The sequence below is a fragment of the Agelaius tricolor genome, unplaced genomic scaffold (assembly GCF_023055355.1).
Source record: "Agelaius tricolor isolate 1412-34295 unplaced genomic scaffold, bAgeTri1.0.p SCAF_6, whole genome shotgun sequence".
Classification (NCBI taxonomy): Eukaryota; Metazoa; Chordata; class Aves; order Passeriformes; family Icteridae; genus Agelaius; species Agelaius tricolor.
Window position 1 is genome coordinate 7,993,480 of NW_027269266.1, and position 20,389 is coordinate 8,013,868.

At 39.3% G+C, this 20,389-nt stretch overlaps 1 protein-coding gene across 6 annotated transcripts in view; it reads right to left on the reverse strand.

Annotated features, from left to right (window-relative positions):
* The window catches only part of DIP2C (disco interacting protein 2 homolog C), a 310,710-nt gene that overhangs the window by 46,014 nt on the left and 244,307 nt on the right, over nucleotides 1-20,389 (reverse strand). For all 6 annotated transcript variants that reach the window (XM_071428626.1, XM_071428625.1, XM_071428623.1 and 3 more), the window contains 8 exons: nucleotides 16,652-16,853; nucleotides 14,503-14,612; nucleotides 13,608-13,688; nucleotides 9,767-9,890; nucleotides 8,040-8,161; nucleotides 5,215-5,326; nucleotides 5,017-5,126; nucleotides 2,106-2,236 (listed from right to left, as the gene is read on the reverse strand). In XM_071428626.1, coding sequence (XP_071284727.1) covers nucleotides 2,106-2,236; nucleotides 5,017-5,126; nucleotides 5,215-5,326; nucleotides 8,040-8,161; nucleotides 9,767-9,890; nucleotides 13,608-13,688; nucleotides 14,503-14,612; nucleotides 16,652-16,853 — 992 coding nt within the window. The remainder of the gene's footprint in view (nucleotides 1-2,105; nucleotides 2,237-5,016; nucleotides 5,127-5,214; nucleotides 5,327-8,039; nucleotides 8,162-9,766; nucleotides 9,891-13,607; nucleotides 13,689-14,502; nucleotides 14,613-16,651; nucleotides 16,854-20,389) is intronic.

The following is a 20,389-nucleotide window of genomic DNA, read 5'->3' on the forward strand; positions in this document are numbered from 1 at the left end:
GTGATGACAGACAATCATAAGTTTAGACTAGAAGTTTCTGAGTTAGAAAACTGGGTTGAAATGTTGGGCAGGATCCAGTTATGCTGAACCTCAAAGGGTAAAAGGCAAAGTCACAAAATTTTAGATTATGAGGAGTAAGAGCCTTATAAACTCCAGGATGTATTTTTTTTTATCACATCGAATAATACTCATTTCTAAAATAGTAATGAAATGGAAATTAGATTTGTAAGTGGAATTAATTAGGCTGTATCTGATGCCAGCTTTCTCCAAATGACAATTGCAATTCTTGCAGCCTGAAGTTTTTCTGATTTAATAGGAACAGGGGATCAGTGGCAAAGAAGAGATTGATGTGAAGGTTCATAAGACTCGAGTGCTGCTGGCCTGATCTCAGCTCCTTCAAATCCCTTGTCTCCTTTCTCTTCTTTGAAAATGGTATATAAAATTTTCTATTCCTTCTGTAAGCTGCAAATGAGCACGGACTCCGATTGCTTTCTCCCAGAGGCTTGCTGCCTTAATTCACTTGCCAGTCATAAACAACCTTCTCCTTCTGAAAGGCTGAGTACTATCAGTATTGGGAAGGACCTAAGGGCAGCAAATGCATATTTGTTGGAGAAATGGTTCTGGAAGAACAAAAAATTTGCATTCAGGAGAGTCTTGGGCATGACAAATTATTTGGGTTTTGGACAGGTCAACATTTATCTGTTTTATGGCTCCATCATGATGTTGCATAGAAGTTATTCCTGGATGCTCTCTGTTCCAGCACTATCCTATACAATGATACATTCCTTAGCTGAACTCTCCTATGGTGCTGCACAGACCTTCCCTGGCCTAACACATGCTGGAAACACTCAAGTCTTAATCAGAAATAGTCAACTGAATTTAAAGAAGCAACATTAAAAAAAATTAAACTTAAAACAGAATGATTTAATTAAAACTTCAATATTTCTGAAGGGGGTTTTTTGCAGCCTCAACAGTTTTACATTTATGTTGGGTAAATAAAACACTGAAACCCCAAAATTTTTTCAAAACAAAGGGAACTCTAATCCCTATGTAAAATCCAAAACAGTATTAGGCAAGTATGGCTTAAATCAAGAAAAATGGATCAAAAATGAATAAGATAATACTGTTAATCTTTAGCCTGTTTAAGATATAATACAAATATTATAAAAGGGCAATAAACTGTGCCAATAGCCTACTTTTAAATAAACAATAATTGTTGAAAATAAATTTTTGCAGTTGTTATCAAATAATATTTCCTTTAGGTATTTAGTAAATTGGTACAAAGTTTATCCAAAGGATTTTTAATGCCATGGATTATCTTCATCTTAGCTAATAAAAATAGCTGTACTGTTAACACCAAAGAACTTTCTGTGGAGAGAGCAAAGATGTCAGACCACTGTGACTCTGAGATGCCTTAATCAAAATGGGCTCCATTAACACTCCCACAGTTCTTTTCCTTTCCCTATGCATCAACCCAGCTAACTTAAAGAAAAAAAAATCAATAGACCTGCTTTCAGTGCTGAACTGTAACTTCCCTGGAGTACAGAGACTGACAGAAATGTTATATTTCCAAATGTATTAACCCAAAAAGCTGATTCACGTTTCACTAGAAATGTTTTGTTTTCTGTTAACTTCCCTACTGCCACATGAACACCTGCAAGAAAACACACTTCTGTGTCTCTGCAAAAATCACATCCTTAAAGTCCCACAAATGAGAGAGTCCCCTGAGATCTACTCCTGCTTTCAGATTAGAGAATGAAAAAGAGGAGACGTGAGGAAACCACTTCCTTAAGGTACTATTGGTAAAGCACTAAACTAAAACAGGCCAGGCTCTGCAGGGACAGCAGTAAAGCAGCAGGAGGTCCATGAGCAGCCCTGCTGATGCTCTGCACTTCCCAGCCCAAACACCTCCAGCCATGCCCTGCTCAAACAAACCACATCCTCCACACTGCAGCTTCCACACAGCTCCCGGCAATTCCAGCTGCCTGGGGCACTCCCAGAGGCACTGCTCGCTCCTCCCATCCTTTCATCGCTCACATCACCCGTCCTGCTGTGCCACAGCACAGTGCAAACCTGTTTGAGAAAAGGCTGAGGAGAAGCCTCACCTGCAGAGGCACCAGAGGACAAACCCAAGTCCACAGTAGGGGTCCAAGCAGATGGCCACTTCCCGGGAGGGATAAAGCTCACACTGCAGCTTGATAGAACGACAAAAGGCACTAGTGGCTGCATGAGACATCTGAAAGACAATATCAAAGCAATGAAAATGATCAACTGTGTCATTGGAAGGCTCACTCCCAGACTGCACCAAGTGCTCACATCAATTACAGGATAAAAACACCAAATAAATATTGACTTTACGCTCAATGTAACTGACTTTATGCACACAGGTAATTTATATCTTAGAAAACATAATTTTCCTTCAAGAGGGCATCCACATAATTGTGAAAGGGGAGAGGTGACAGAATGAATGGTAAGTTTGAAGTGATTTAGGAAGAAAGCTGTGAGTGGTTTAAAGATATGCTCCAAGCTGTAAGCAAAGCTAATGATAAAATGCTATGCTTTCTAGAAGAATAAAGGAATGAATGACAGAATGAAACACTTAGCTGATCATCAGTAACATATTTTAAAGTATGTATTTCTTAACAAAGTAAATGAAAAATGCCAAAGCACTTTTTAAATTGAAAGGGATTTTGCCAGCAAAGCAGTACTAAGGAGCTAAACATTCAGCAATAAAAATCCCCAATAAACTTAGTAAAGTTTCTGTAAATAAATATCTGTAAAATATCTTCATGTTATCCATCTCCTAGTTGAGAAACAGGCTCTTAAAATCTTGGTAAGGAAGCTTTCAAAGATAATACAAGCAGAAAGTAGAAATGAAAAACCTGATCCAAAGGAAATTATTCTGATTTTTTCCCTAGTTTTATGATGCTTTCCACACTCACCCATCCTGACTTACAAGTTCTCATGACAATGGAAACAGGAAAATGTCTTTAAATGTTTGTCTTCTCTATTAGTAACAAGAAAGACACCAGTGTTAGAAATACAGTCTGGAAAGGAGTTAACTCACCAAACCTTTGATCTCTGCCACGCAGGGAGCTGGTTGCTTTATATACTGCTCACTGAGAGTCAATGGAGGAAAACGGGCACTTGGAAGGTAAAATTTATTTGATCTTAAAGTAAACAGGGGAATAAATCTCCAGAAGTGACTTTTTCTCCATTCCAATGACAGCTATAACTGAGGCTGGATGTTTTCCAAGTGGTGCAAAAGGACCAGCTCTGAATGGGTGTCTGTGTGGTGATCATCTGCAGCCTGAAAATTAATTCTACTCCAGCTGAAACCAGACCACTTTTGCACATGGGATTAAACAAACTCTATTGATATAGAACTGCTGTTCTGTGAATTTTTACACCATATTGCATGTAAGAATTGAAAATGTTGAGAGTAAATGCAAGTGGAATCTACTACTTTCAAAGTGATTACAAAACATTTATCAACTTTTCAGGAGCCACGGGAGTTATTTAGCCATTTCTTTTAATTTAGTACCACTGCATTACGAATATAAGCCTTGTGGCCTCTTTTGATCATTTTATAATTAATTAATCACTAGTGATGATGTAGTAGATGGTAACTGTTTACATAAACCTGCTGAATCAGTGACCTGCAGGCTCTGTGACCCAGATATTAGAAGCTAATCAAGAATTCCTTGATAGATTTATCTGTATTTCCCTCTAGCCACACTAAGAAAGGCTCATCGACTTGTCCTGCCTTTGACTATCTTTGAAGTTTCCCAAATACTCACTTTGCATAGTTAGTAGCCATTTCTGCAAGTCTGATAAAGTGTAATTCAGACCTGATTTAATACAGATGACTGCATCTGAAACAATCATTTGAGGCTTTCTCTAGAGGAAATGAAGACTTATGTGACATTCACGCCTTTAAAAAAATAGATGTTTTAGATAAGTCAGATAAATTACACCCTAAAAGTCCCTGCCTCTCTCTGCTGGCTACTGAGGAGCCCAATGACTACTCCATATCTGTAGGCATTGTAGCCATTCAAAGTTACATGGAATAAATGCTGCAGGAGTGTCCAGTATGTGACCATCAGTCAAGTCAACCATTTAACCATCAGTCAGCCCCAGGCTGGTCACTTCAACAGCTCTCTGCTTCCATCTCTTCACCCAAAAACTGGGAAAATTATGTTTTCTTTGTTTATAAATTATGCTGACAGTTTCTGCAAATAGTTGGATGATACTAAGGAGTGTGAGGAATTCAGCACAGGCTCCAGGTATGATACATCAGCAGAGATTGCTAAAGTAATCATAATCCTTGGATATTCAACAAATAGGAGTAAGGAAGAGACAGGTAAGAATAACTGAGTGACTTTAGTGTGTCTTGATGAAACCAGTAGTGGGATACATAAGTTAGGTAAAACAGATTTGATGAATTGTGGCTAGAGGGTTGGAGAAAATGGCAGAATAGATTTCAAGAGCTCAAAATGGCTCATCTTAACAAACAAATCTATCAATGAATTTTTGCAGCTTACTCTAGTGCTATACTGGGTGAATATATCAAAGAAATCAGCAGGTCCCTTAATTGCAAGAAGAAGAGATTATTGAAAACCAATGGCCAGTAGCTGAGTTGCAATAAGAAGGGAGCAATGAATGGGCACTGGAACAAGCAGGAAAAGGATGACAGTCTCATTTCCTTCATAAAATGGAAATAACAGATGCCTAAGCTGAAAAATGCTTCAGGCAGACAAACTAGTGGTCTATGCACAGGAGTAATGGAATGAAAGTTTTAGCCTGAGGAGGAGGAGAGGGGCTAAACCCACCACACACAGTCCTGTATCAAGTAGAGAAGAACTAATTTTATGTCAATGAATTCAAACAATGTCTGCATGGGAGGAAGTACTTCAATTCCTGCTTCCAAAAATCACAAGGAATCACAAATTAGGAGCAACCACCTGCCAGCCAGGCAGGATGGCAAGAAGGGCAGCTTTAAGCAGAAGTCCCTACCTTTACCCCTGCCAGCATGCCAGTGGTGGAGACACTGAAGTCAAGGTAAGCAAGCGTTTCAGGGTTAGAAGGTTTGTAGATCTGTGCAGGCCGCTTCTTTGGCAAATCATCTGGTGGAGACAGAGGCAGAAAACGTGTGTGTGTCACTGACCAGCCCAGTGACACAAGAGACAGAGCTCCCCTGGCCCCAGCACTCACCTGTGTCCAGGACTGGAGGCCATGTCCTGATGTCCACCGCCGCCGCCGCCTCCCGTGACCGTAGCAATTTACAAATTAATTGCGTGGTCATTAAGCAGGCAGAGCGGCTCACCTGGAAATTAAAAAAATAAATAAAACCACAATGGGATACTAATTAACTCCCCCATGAAAATGGGCAAAACCATGACTTATTTTCTGCCAGAACAGGACATAGGTATATCAAGTTTATGTTTTCTGACTGGCAGGTGGGAAGATGCTCAAAAATGCAGTTTACAAAGAAGACAAAGTCATGTGAGTTTAATGACTTACATGAAAACTGCACTTTGAGAAGAGCATTGTAATGAGATTAAAGGCACCTTAACAGTGAGAATGTGACCTTTTCAACACATTATATCAGCTCTCACCCCAAAATGCCAGTAAAGAAGACTGACAATAACATATCTTGGTTCATAAACAATATTTTCAGATAAACCAAAACCTAGTCTGACATTTTATATTAATAATTTTACTATCTTAAGTCAATTTTATATTAGCCATGTATTTCCAATTCCTGTGCCAGTGATAAACCACTGGGAGCTCTTCTGATATTGGCAAAAGTAGCTCTAGAACAGAAATTGTGGAAGTGGCACTAAGAAAGGGAATGGTGAGCATACAGCAAATTCCATCTGCACTGAACTTTAAATGATAGACACTGAATTCTCCTTTTAGATTTGCTATTCTTAAAAGTTCATAGGTATCAACTACAGGAATATTTCTTTCTTAAAAAGAATAACTTCTTATTCTTATTAATAAAAATTAATATGCTTAAGGAATTCAGACAAATATGCATAAAACACTGAAATCACTGAAGATAAAACATAGGAAAAACTGGAAAGGCAACATTACTTTTCTTTTACTCAAACTTTGAAAATCTGTGCAAATGCTGCTGAGTGTATTTTTTTCTTTAAGGAAAATGAAACATTTCATGGCACACTAAATTTCCTGTGTTTAAACTAATAAAATCAGTAATCATATGTACATTAATTTTACCACTGAGCAGAACAGATCATCTTCTATTGACAGTGATCTCATGGAAGTCAATTTTTAGAACACCAGAAATTTGGACATTTTGAAATTTGGAGCAAACATCACTGAATCAAACTCTAATCTCTTAACACTCTAATTCCATGACTGCCCTGTATAGGCTGTTTAAATACTTCAAGCTAAAAGTGAATACAAACAAAGCCACTGCAGCACCCTTTAATCCATTTTCATTGTCATGGCAAGGCAAATTAATTCTTACATCACTAATCTTAATCCATGAAAATCTTGATTTGGGACACTAAACCATAAACAAAAGGAATTTCAAGAGTTGGTGGTTCCCAGCCCCCCCAGGAATTACATAATTTGGACAATCAGAAGGTTCATTAAAATGCAGAATATCCATGCCTGGAGAATTCCACATCAGAGGTAAACACACAGGGCTAGTGGGAAGGAGGAAGAACACAGCCTAGCTACAGGTTAGGAACTGCTCAAGATGGGGCTCAGTTCAGTTTTGTTTTATAACTACCAGCTCATCACAAAAACACAATTATGCAGGCCAAATTTTACTCAGAAGTCATTCTTACTGACTTCAAAAGGTGCTGTTCAGACATAAAACATGTTACAGCAAGCATTGACCCCATCACATCAGGAAATTTGTGTGACTGTATTGGCAATGAAAAGCTGCATTAGTTTAATCTCTACAAAACGATTAATCTCAAAATTGAGAGAAATTCTTGTGTAAAACAAAGCTGAGAGGTTTATACTGGCATTAATATGGCCAATAAATGTAAACATTTTATCTAAAGTTATTCTATCAAAGGGACAATGAATACAAGCAAGCTTAGATCTGTCAGTTTTTTATCATGATATCAAACATCTAGTTTAGGTCTTAAACATCAAAAGAAAAAAACACATTTTACATCACATCTGTATGTTAACAATTGATGTTCAAAAACACTGAGTGCCAAAATATTCAATAACAAGAATCCTGAAAATAATAGAACATTTTTTCATACCTCTTCTGATACTTTGTGGCATCTGATGTCACAAGGAAAGCCAAAAATTACAACTACCTCTACTACTTGTTAATTGAAAATATCAAAATTAATTATCAATGGTAAAATCACATTTAAGTTGGTTTCTTCAGAATTCCAATCAGTAAATTAGAAACTGCCCAGTGTAAAGGGATATCTAATTTCAAATATTTTTACTTCCCTCAGCAAGAAGTACATTGTAGTTATTTATGTGCAACAAAGGTTAAACCATTGTTAGATAAAGCCAAAACAGCAAAAGAAAGCACTGAATGAAAAAGTCTGAGCAACACTTTCCTGGATGAAACAAAGGACTGACCAACATCTTTACAACAAAACTTTGAAATTGCTTTAAAAGCAGAACAACTGGATATTCAGAGGTGAGCATGCCATTGCTGATATTATCTTCCTAAATGTACATTTATAGAGTGTACTTCCCACTTAGGTTTTCCTCAAGAGTCTGTGCAGCTCTGCCTGTGAGGAATCCTACCACAGTTATACATATTTATAGCTATATAAATATTTATATATTTATATAAAATATAAAGAGGCATTTTAAATATATTTATTGAAAGGAGTCACACAACTGGGGCAAAATGTGACAGCTCAAGTGAGCAGGCTGTGTATTGCCAAGCAGTGTTGATGTTGCACTGAAGACCGGAGTCCTGGAAGGAATACAACTCTTCAACCCAACCACCCCTCACTCAGGCTGCTGCTCCTGAAGACCCAAATCTTTCACCAGACACACCCATTTCCTCTCCTCATGCTCACCTCCACGATCATCTTGACGGTGGGCAGCGTGGTGGCGATGTTCTGGGGGTGCGGCGGCCGCACCGTGATGGGCACACAGCCCGCGTACAGGCACCCGTAAAACGCCGCGATCAGGTCTATGCCTGCACGAGAACAAAGCAGAGAGCCCCCCCTGAAAATCAAACTGCTTCATCACAGACTCCTGTGTCAGCATAAATAATACTTGGAACTGGACCCAGAAGCTTAAATGAGTGGCTAAGCCCTTTAACAGATTTCTTTTTCAGCCCCTTGTCAGTGTTTGTTCAGCTTCAGTGGTTGCTCTCAACTGCACCGTTCTGAGCATGAAAAACCACAGGTGACACACAAAACTGCAGCCAGACAGCAACACCTAGGAGAACACCAGTTTGTTGTTCAAAAAGTAACCTGTTGAAAAGACTGATTTCTACAGATTAATTAAATTCCTAAATGTACATTTATAGAGTGTACAAGAAGAGGGATGTCCCAGCAAAAGGAATAGGTAGGATGATGCTTGGTCCTATCAGCTGTAGAAGGAACATCTGGAGGTTCCATAAAATAGTCTCTTTCCCTTGCCATTTTTAACCTCACATATTTATCTACCCGAAATTTTACAGTAAAAAAGGGAGTAATGATTTTGAAATCCTGCTTCAAACATAAAATTTGGTGCTGTGCCATATAAATATTGACTGCAGGAGATGGACAATGCACAGCACCCTTCAGGCTACCTAAGGAGGCTGAACAGTTCAAAGATCCCTTGAACACTGCTGTCTGTCACCTCCCTGGTGCTGTAAACAGGCTATGATAAGATGACAGTAGAGGCTGGTTTATTCTTTCAGTGGAAAAGGATCTGCAGTACTGGTAGGTTATTGTTCCGTCAATAAAATATTTCATTCGTGGGAAGTGAAATACAGAAAACAAACATTTAAGTTTAAAGTATTAGTCTTCTTTTGTAGAAAAGGTTTTCCCATATTAACCATTGTGAAACTGCTCCTATAACTACATAGATATAACCAGTGTCTTGCAGTCCTTGCAAACCAAATATCACATTATAGACCTTAAATCAGACTGTTTATTTCACTAACACACAAGAAATCTTAAAGATAAAAGAGTAGCACTAGATCAGAAATAATTTCAAGCAAATGTTAAATGTGTTACCAGTTAACAAAAACTTAAAAGCCTTGATGCCAAAGGATGAAAATCAAAACCAAGCCAGCTATCTAGATTAAGAGTCTATAGAGAAAATTGTAATGACAATCTTGTATTTCTTGATCATTTGCTACTTATCAATGAAATTTCTACTCTAAAAAAACCCCATGTATTACTTTGTGGTTATTGTTGCTTGATCCTCATGAAATGCAGCACTTCCAAGAGGGAATTGAACAGGTGAATCTAAGAACACTTATCAGATGGAACTGCATGCTCATAAAATAGTCTGTATCCAGCAAATTAAAAAAAAAAGGCAGTAATTACATTTGACCGCTTGTAAGAGACAGGTTTTATAAACACAGGTTAGTCTTAATCTGAACCCAAAGAAATAAAATCTGTGTGCATGGATAAAGAGAGATTCTTTTGACTAGATTTGACTAAATTCAAAGGAATGTGCACATGGCAAACATCTTGTGTTTGACAATTCCCATGGTGCACACGGTAACAGCCCTGCTGCAGCACCATTCAGAAGGACCTTGATGAACTTCCAGGAGTCCCAAGGTGCTGCCACAGCAATTCTTTACCTGGTGGGTAAACCAGAGCCACATGATCTCCATCCTGTAAATGTCCCCTCTCCATCAGCATGACAGCTATCTTCTCAGCTCGTTTATGCAGCTGGACACATGTCAGTGAGTTGGCTATTGTTCCCTGCACGGGAAGAAAGAGAAATGTCACAGGACATAATGTGATGGGCTGAAAATCTATTTTCTTCACCTTAGAAGTTGTGGGATGAGGGGCAGCCACAATATGCCATGCAATGAACTTTAATTATGGAAACCTTCAGCCTTAGGTCAAACTGTAGTTGGAAGAAGAAAATTTTTCTAAAGCAGAGGAATGTTCTCTGTTCCTTTCCCTGTGCTTCTGCCCCCACGAAGGCAGCACAGCAGTGTGCTGATATCCTGTACTTCCCTTGCTGCACTGGCAGCATTCCTGCTGCAGCCAGGGAAGTGCCTTCATGGTCTCTGTAGCAAACTGGAGCATCTGTGGAGAGCAATTCTGAAAATTGCATTTGTTGTCTGCATGCTGGAGTGGAGCCAAACGGCCCAGCAGAAATACTTTAAAGACAAAAGACACGGGAGAAAACAATACTTTGTGATGGAAAAAAAATTAGTCTGGAACAAAAGATAAGCACTTATATTGCATATAAATGAAAGAGAGAAGAAAGGCCATTTGTTAAATTTGAATAACTCTGGTCAGCATGAGCTTGGCATTTTTGAAGCATTTCAAACAGTGCAAACCCAAAATCATCAAACAGTCACAGTGTTTTAAATGGAATGAGTGTTACACTTCTTGCACTTCCTAAATATAGATATATATGTGTGCATATATGCACACACACAAGTACACATTTAGAAAAATATATACATCTGTATAACAGTAAAAATTCAGTACTACTGCAGGCAGACACCTCAGAAGACTAAAAACAAATGTACAGGACAGACTGGCTGCACCCAGATCTGGTCAGGCCAGGTCTGGGCTGGGAGAAAGGGACAGGGCAGTATGGGAAGGGCTGCATCTTGGCTTGTGTTCTTGCTCTGTGGAAAAAGAGGAGCTCAGTCTCCAGCACAGCTGTGACACAGCTGGCACCTATCACAAGCACTAAGTTCACTTGAAAAAAAGTGCTTCTGAAAAAAATGGGGAGGAAAAGGTAAGAATATGTAAGAATATGTAAATACATATATTCTAAAGAAGAACACATAGACACACACTAAAATAGAACAGTGCATCAAAAATGCAATGTAATACAATAAATAAGTATTGCATCACTATCCTTCTTGAGAGAAAGCAAGAAGGTCTACTGTTTCAAGGAAATGTTCTTTACACTCTATTTTAACAAGGCAAGGAATAATAAGTATTTGTTCTGGGGTGGTTTCTATCCACCACCCCACACACCGTGCAGTGTTTGCTCCTCAGAGAGGAGGGAGCAGTTGGCAAAGGACAAGCACTGCAAGCAGTGCCACGTTACCAGGATCACCTGGCATTCACAGGCTTCATCACAGACTGCCAGCAAAGAGCACAGCCCAACTGGAAATATAATGGACAAAGCCAGGGCTCAGCATTCCTCTCCATCATCCTCAGCAACCACATTTACTGAATTGCACTTCAGACAGTTTTAATCAGTCTTCTGATCAATGTGGAGATCATTTCACTAAGAAGGCTTCCTCTAAAGGCATATGCAACTCCATGGATGCTGGACCAGAGATGACTTCCATCTGTCCAGCCCTGAGGATGCCAAAGCAATGTGAGGGCTGGCTGTCCTGCCACTGCAGACCTGTCAGGAAATCTCCATTGCACCTGTACTTCTCCAAAGAAGAAGTCTCCACTTCTTCTTTCAAGAAATTGCCTGTTTCCATGGTAATGAGAAGAAGGACCCTTTGTATCCCCACACACACCAGAAGCATAGGCCCTACCAGCAGATAGGGAATTGCTGTAAATCAAGTGAATTTGTGCAAAGCTTGTTTACATTTAAGACTTCTGGCACTTGCTGCCTGTGAGCCAGTGGGAAGTCACTGTTTATATGAAGTGTAGGAGAATCCTGTTGTTGGACAAGAATCACTTGCAAACATCAGGCAACTACTCCCTTTGGGCCTTTAATGAGCTATCCTAAAATGTAAAGGTGTTGCAATCCTTCATGACACACAATAAAAACAATGTACTGCACTAATTTTGAAATATTTCAAATTCTCAGAGTTTGGCTTACAGGAAAACACTAATCTCAGTGGACTTCCATTAGTCATCCACTGCAGGATGCCTGAATGTTTTAGAACAAAGTGTACAGACAATGTCCAAAGAAGAGAAAATAGGAAAAGTTACAAATCAGAACTAAAATTCAAGATGGGCAATAAAATTTGCCTAGGGCAAACCCCCCAAATCTGTCATCCTTTTCCAAAAAATATTAATTCTCTCTAAAAAGCATTACATCTCAATCAAATTTCATATGATGAGATACTCTTCACTGAGAGTAACAGAGAAACTGTATTTTAAAATCCAACTACTCTTCACTTCTATGGAACAGGAATTTGTTTTGTCAATCCTTGTTTTGCACATTGTGTCCTTACTTCCTTTCCCTGTTTGAACCCTTCTGCCAGCATGGGAAGTTTGGCTTTATTTAAAACTCAGAAGCAACAGCCTTGTGTGGAAGAGATGGGATAGCACACATCAACTCTTTCTCACAGCATCTTTGCTCCTAATTACAGGACACAGCAATGCAGTACTTGCATGGTGTAATACTGAATGTATAAACAGCATTGCCTCTCAAAATTTCTACTTTGCCATAAAAAAATACATTATTACTTCACTATTTATCTGTCAGGTTTCACATATTCACAATTATGAGCTATTAATCTGAATTTCTAAAAAAATGTATTTAATTACTTACTAGTAGCTTCAAACTGAACTTTGTACCAGCACTGTAAAATGGAGGAGGACATTCTGTAAATTCTGTAAGTGGTGATTTCACAGATGTCCAGAAATTACTGGAGGTTTAGGAACCCATTCAAGCTGCATAAAGACCACCTAGGCTGAGACAACAACAGCTACCACTCCAGGGGAACAGCACTTTTCCAGGCCTCCCCTCTCCTGAAGGCCCTCACACACTTTGTGTGCTCCCCAGATCTGACAGATATGTGTAGATGTACTGTGATGGAATGAAATCAGACCTTCATTCTCTCTGTGGTCTTGAGAATTACTGGTTTCTCATCTGTAATCATCCAGGAAGTAAAGAAGTTACACTACAGAAAGCAAGGAAGTTTTACCCTTAGCAAAGCCAAGTTTTGTACCCATCACATTCATTAACTCATTTTTAGTAAGCAGTGAAATGCTGTGCCAGGCTGGCACCCCATGTAGGTTATGCAGAGAGATTTTTTAGTGATCCTCTGTAGACTTGATTATATTCTGGACATACATTTTCTTCTCTTCACCTCCCTTCCTCATTCTCACACCTCTCCCAGATGGTCCAATCTCACAAACAACAGCCATTTTTATATTTAGGGAAAATGCTTTGGTTTTGCCAAGCCTGTGCTTTTCAAATTGGAAATCAGGATGGTGAGCAGTATTAAACACTGTTAATCACACAGGGACAGATCTGAAACAGATTCAACAGCATTGAAACAGATCTGCAGTGTCAGCTCACACACAACATGTATGTGGTGGAAAAAGGAATGGGAAATGTGTAAGGCACACTGATACAAAAGCAATCTGTATCTTGACAACTGACAATGATGATTCTCTTGTCTTTTCTGCCTCAGTGAATATTAAATATAACAGCTGAGTATTAGTGAAAATAGGAAGAGAAAGGTGCCATGCAGGTGCTGCTGAAATCCCAGAGTGCCTTTGCCAGTGGCAGAGCATGGCTGAGCCCCTTACCCTGCAGTTGAGCAGGGTGTAGAGCACGTGGTCAGGGGTGGTCTGAGCTCTCCACTGCAACACTTCTGACAGGAACAGGAACTGCAATAAAGCAGAGTGACAGTCACAACACCAAACAACTTCTTGGCTTTAAAATCCAGGTCCCAATACCCAGAAACACTAAACAGGAGTTAATTCTCTTGTTGTCACACATTTATAGGAAGGTGCTTTTGCATGGTAGCAGCCACCTCTCTGGAAGTGAAGGCACTGCTAGGAATATGATTTATTACCACATATACTTCCAAAGCAATAAAAGTTCTTACTGATCCCTCTGAATTTAAGCACTATTTAATTCTTTAGCTTCTTCTCTTTTTCTTACTTAAATACATAAGTACTTATACAGCTTAGAATTTACTAATTTAATTATTCACATAAGCCCCCAAAAGAGCTGAATTTCAACTTAATTTTCTGGGATTAAAATCACAACAAATAAGGTCAGGACCTTATATGTTAACATTCTCTGGATTCTACTTGAGCTGGTAAAAATTATGTAATAGAGGGTTATTTCTGGTAGAAGCCCCGTGAACACTTTCCACCACATTTTTTCTGCTGTCCCATGCAAATGTATTTCAAAAAATCCATAAAAATTAAATACAGTGACTTCTCATCATGTCTATTTAATATTTATCTGTAAAGAAGCCATATTAAATTTATGCATTAATTTAAAAGAAGGCATCAACAAATGTAGTGGTAATAATAATAATAATAATAATAATAACAACAATAATCATCATCATCCATCATATCTCTGAACTGCCAAGTGTCCTGATGTCAACTACATGATGTTAATTATACATATGGATGAAGTTAACTATATGGTGTTAAATACAAGCTGCAACAGAAAGGTTTAGCTTACCTTTCTGGCCTGGTCATTATCTTCTATCTGCCCCAAATCTCTACCACTGGCCTGTGCAATTCTTTTTCCAGAGACCAAGTTCCCCACCATCACAGAGGCAGGGCCAATTTCTAGAATAAAGCAGAAATACACCAAGCACAATAAAAATCCTTTGCCTGTGGATGAAAATTCATGTGATTTCTTTTGCATTACATTATGTTTTCCTCACTGCCATCCACAAAACCAAACTTTGAGCACACCTCAAATGTGTGCTCAAATTTTGACACAAGTTTGACACAAACTTTGGTTAGGAACCAGAAGTGGTTGGAAAATACATAGGACTGGATTCATCCTCTCAAAACAGCTCTAATTTATCATGGGCTCTCCACAATCAGAGACATATCTTGTCTGCCTTGATAGGATGAATCTGGAAAATTTAGCTCTGACTGTAGGCATATCCATGCAAGTGCCTCAGTCCAGAGTGACAACATTCCTATTTCCCTCTTCTGTTGCCTGGGCTAGGTTACATCTGCATTAGGACTTCTGTAGTGCTACAGACACAAAGTGACAGGGATTAGGAAGGCAGATGGTGCCTATGATAAACTACATGCAAGCCCTCTAGAATAAGATTGAGAGTGAAGTAACTTCAGAAGAAAAGAAGATGTGGTGGCTGACACTCCTCCATGAGGTGGATTTCACTGATGTTTTGTTGCTGCCATCAGGGGACAATACATGTCTCACAGATACCATTTAAGCTCATGTTGGCATTTGTTTTCTTGCTTCTCCAGCATAGATTACTGATCAACTGCAATTTATACCAGGCTCTGTTTCTAGCCTACGATGTCCAAGTGATTGTTTCTGGTATAAGTAACCAGATAATATATAATCTAAAGCACCTACAGACTACTCTGCTTTAAAATTATAAAAGCAATATCCTCTGGGTATGTCACAACAACACAAAATGGGAGAATGTGATACTCTCAGTTTTGTTTCTGTGCTCCTGGCATTAAATATTATTATTAATATAGTAATAGTGAATGTATACATAACATATCTATAATGATCTCCATTGATTCTAGTTCAGCAATTACTTTGTGGTGCAGCAACAAGGAAATACCAAAGCAGTAAAAGGCCTCATTGCTTTCATTAAGTTATTGCAAGTCACTGTTAACCTCTGACACTTTCAGTATCCACAAACCAAGATTATGGTTTTGATTCTGAAACATTTGTTCAAAGGTTTTTAAAAAAGATGATGGCTTAGGCAAACTTGCACTGAATTCATGAGGGATAGCCTCCATATTCAAGATCCAGAGAGCAAACCCACTTCTAATTCCAAGGTATTTTTCAAAGTGGAAAATAACCAACACTTAGTCTAATGTAGCTGAATCCAAGGCTTAAGCCTGAGGCTACACATCCAGAACTCCTAAAAATTAATCTGAGTACTAAAACCTGCAATTGGATTCAAAGGCAAAACTTTGTTAGAATTTACTTATACAATGGACACAAATAACCAGTGACTGGACTACAGCAGGCTACAAGGGCTTTCTTGGTCTCCTGAGACAGTCCCTTGCTGCACCATTTCATCCAACATTCTTCATGCATAGGCAGAACTTCTGAAGAACCATCTTAAAACTAGTTAGGGTTTTTCCTCTAATAACCTGCTGTAAGAGTAATACAGAATCTCCCCACACAGCTGGGGAATTAAACCACTCATTCTTTCCTTTAATTTATTCATGACAAGTTTTGAAGAATTTGCTCTTCCAACACTGTTATTTAGTTAGTGACAACAGTCCTCTTCCTCTCTGTTTCTAGTTTATAAACCCAGCCTTCAAAATAATCCAAGATTTTATCTTTCTCTGGTTTGGTCTCCATCCTCTTTAAACATAACTGAGGAGGAATTTATGAAGTCCTCCAGGTGTGGTCTCAGCAGCACCTTGTAGAGTGATAAAAATGTCATCTTTATCGAATTGGCATTTTTCCTTGCACTCTCTGTGAAGGTGCTTCTAGCTCCTGGCAACACCAATGATGTCCTTGACACACTCAGAATATTGAAGAGGAAAGCTGATGAAGCTGATTCTCACCTGTATCAGCAATTACTTGATTTTGCTCCCTTACAGTACCACAAGCACACAGCACAAAGTCACAGTCCCTTGGCCTCCACTGCTCTTACCTGGTTGCTTTTGCCTTGGTTTGGGCAGGTTTGTTACGCAGGTGTGGGGACACATCAGCACGTTACAAGGATGCAGAGATCCTTCCAGGAAGAGCTGCTTGGTTTCTGACAGGTGAATCCCTCCCAGGGGTGTCTTGGGAAGTGTGTTTGCTGGGACAAGTGCTAGGCAGTAGACTCCCACTTGATGAATGCTGTCAATTGCCTAAAAAAACACACAGGAAGTAAATTTTAATGAAAGGATAATTTTTCATCACTCTAATAAGCACTAAGTGTTGCTCTGAATTACTGCACAAACCAGCCCTAATAATTAACTGGCAATGGAAAGATACTTCAGCTATGTCAGTGATAAGGAGGTTCTTTTCATTGGGAACAGGTGGACAGAAATGTTGTTACACTCATTCCAGCAGATAAAAAAGCAACCAAAAACGTGGTGATAAATGCCCACAAATCTATTAGGAAATGCTACCTTTTTATCCCTCTCAAGCACACATTAGTAGCAGATATCCTGGAGATTTTTTACAAAGATGGGCTGTCAGACCACATGAAATTGCTTTTAAGCTGTGCACTTCTCAGAGCTAAAGTTCAAAGGATTCCTATCAACTCAATATCCAGTCCATCCTTCTGAGCAGGGCAAAATTTCAAATAACTCCTATAACTAATGATGTGTGCAGCTTGTGAATCTTTTACTTTTTTTTTTTTTTTTAAGGCAACAACTGTTTCATTCCCTGATCACAGTGTAAAAGATTTTCAGGCAGAAATGGAAAATATATAAGGGAAAACTATGAAACTATCCACTTGTTAAAAAATTGGTTGGACAAAAACCTGAAGAAGAAGCATCTTTGAATTGTATAGCAACCATGTTCACTGCCTGGTATGTTAATTATACTGCATCACTTTCAAGAAAACTATAGCATACAGAATCTATGTAATTTATTGAGCTAAACATGAATATCCATGCTCATAGATTATAATTCCCCACAGATTTAAAGGATTTATTTTCCTTATAACGGTAACAAAAATTGCAGCAAGTGTGTTAGAAAGCCAACTTCATTGTTATAATACCAACTTCAGGCATTTATGCAAACTGAGAAACAAATTACAAATAGCACCTCTAATGAGTAGTCAAATGTTCAAAAATATAATTTACTTAACTTTCTTTTTCATTTTAAACTGTGAGAAAAGTGAATTGATATGTGTACTGCCTTGAAGATACAATCTATACTCTGAGAATTAGATAATCACTTACAGTTGTGTATGTACTAAAGTGTAGACCCATAAATTACTGATTACTCCTACAGATTAAACAATGCTTCACTTTTGGCTTCTGTTTGCTTCATTTCTTATGTGATTGCAAAATCTCATAAGAAAGAATAATAAAATGGTGAGTCATTTAAAAATATTGGAATTTTAGCAGTAGTAGCTCTCACAGCAGAATTGGAAGCCCTTGATGCTGGTTCTACAGACACCATCCAAAAGATCAGCAATAGTGAAATATTTATGGCAGGCAACACACAAGGTCTCATGTTTCTGGCAGAAACCATCATAACCTACTAATCATAATGTTATTTGTAGGTTCTGAAAAGCAGTGATAAATCATGGGATCCTCACCTGACATCAGCTTGAAGGAAAACCATTTTTACTCAAAGATAAAACACTGTGGCTCCAACAGGTGGTGAATGGAAAGCAATACCCAGCTGTGGTAGGATAAGGAGTGTATGCAGTGATTCCCCAGAAACTTCTGAACTGTCTCTGAGAGATACATCTGCTACACAATTTCACATAAATATGGTGGGTCATTCAAATCTATCACCTTTCACACCTTTGAGTTGGGCACATTTCTGAAGCAGGGGATCACTTTGTCACAAGGATGACAACTGGTGAATTGAGCCTTACAATTTTGAGGGAGAAGAGTACCAGTCAATTTTAATACTGCTGGCATTTATGGCTCTTGATGAGATAGATGGCTTGGTTTTTGAAATGACTCTGTCCAGCCAGAATCAAACAGTATCTGAAATCTCTGTCCCTCTCTTTCATTGTGAAAATAGACAAGATATACCCAAACTTGTGGAGAGTCCAGACTGCTGTGTTGTTTGGGCTGAGAAAACATCTCATTTTGACACAATTCTCTGGGTAAACACTCTCCAGTGCTGCAGTAGATCTCCTGGCTTTCCCTAGTCCTGTCACTGCTAAAACTGACATCCAGTCTGCCACACAGGGACCACAGCCCTGCCTGAAGGGTCAGATCAGTCTGCAGCAGATGAGCATCTAGGATCCCTCTGACTGAACTGCTGGGGCATCTGGGATCTTCACCCTTCTACTCTCAAGAAACTCCATCCCTGCTGGGTGATCTGGGATCTTCACCCTTCTACTCTCAAGAAACTCCATCCCTGCTGGGTGATCTGGGATCTTCACCCTTCTACTCTCAAGAAACTCCATCCCTGCTGAGTGATCTGGGATCTTCACCCTTCTACTCTCAAGAAATTCCATCTCTGCTGGGTGATCTGGGATCTTCACCCTTCTACTCAAGAAGCTCCATCCCCAGCCTGACCACTCCCTCCCAGCCATCTCTCTGCTAAAGGCCACAGATGCAGTCCAGCATAGTCCCACATGTTTAGCAGCTCTATCATCCTTCAGCTCCCTGCCAAGGGGCAGGATGGGTCAGGAGAGTCAGAAAATGTGCAAATCGCTGGAAAAACTGGTTCTGCAAATTGAGACAGCTCAACTGCAGGGAAGAGACAGCAAGGCACAGCAGCAGCAGGCAGTGCAGGGCAGGGCTGGCACAGGGCAGCACTCACAGAGTGTCAGACAACTCACAAATAGCATTAAAATCAAGTAGCAATTTGCTAGAGTTTGCTACCATGGACTTCACTGAGAGCCATGACACAGGCTGTACTATTGCTATGCTGTGCCTCACTGCAGATGATTCAGATACAGCTGGTTACCACTTCCTGACATCTGTCATTAAAACTCTGATTGGGAAGAGGCACAAAACATCCCACAGGTTCCTGGCTTCTGTCCTTCATCTCTGCTCTCAGCTGTGGTGGAAACAGAAACTTCTTGTTCACATAGCAGTGCATGCCAGAGTTGCAGGCTTCACACGTGGGTGATGAAAGCAGCCACACATGTGTGTGCTTTGATACATGGCCTGCTATTCTCAGACACTGCTAGGACTTGATCAGACTCAGAGTAACAGGGCTGACTCTTGGCAGGAGTGTTGGGACACAGGATTCCTGCAGCTTTCAGTGCAGAACTCTACTGGCTATGATTGTGTAAGACATTAGTTCTGTAAAAGTCACAAAGATGCTTCGCTGACAAAAGAGGACAAGTGTTAAGTTCAGAGTTTCAACCCCTTTAGGAGTCTCGTACTTGACAAAAGTGTGGGCAATCCAAAGCCTCTTCTTCTATAATAGCTGCCCTAGGTGCTATTAGGTGTTTCAAAGGCTTTTGGGTGACAGCAAGCTAGAGGTTCTATCTTTTCTTGGTAATAATTTAGATCTACTGTGAATAGGAGGTGCTGTATGAAATGTAGCTGTCTTTTGAATCAAGAGAGCAGATGAGCCTGTCTTGAGAAGGGTGAAAGCTTATTTGTTCAGTTTCTTGAAGGATACAGTAGATAGAGTCCCTTTCTTATTCAATAAAATGCAATGATGAATAAAAACATCTCTGAATTGTGTGAGATCTTTTTCTTTGGCTCTTAGGTAAAGCAAAAAATATGCCTGCAATATATTTACTGAGAAG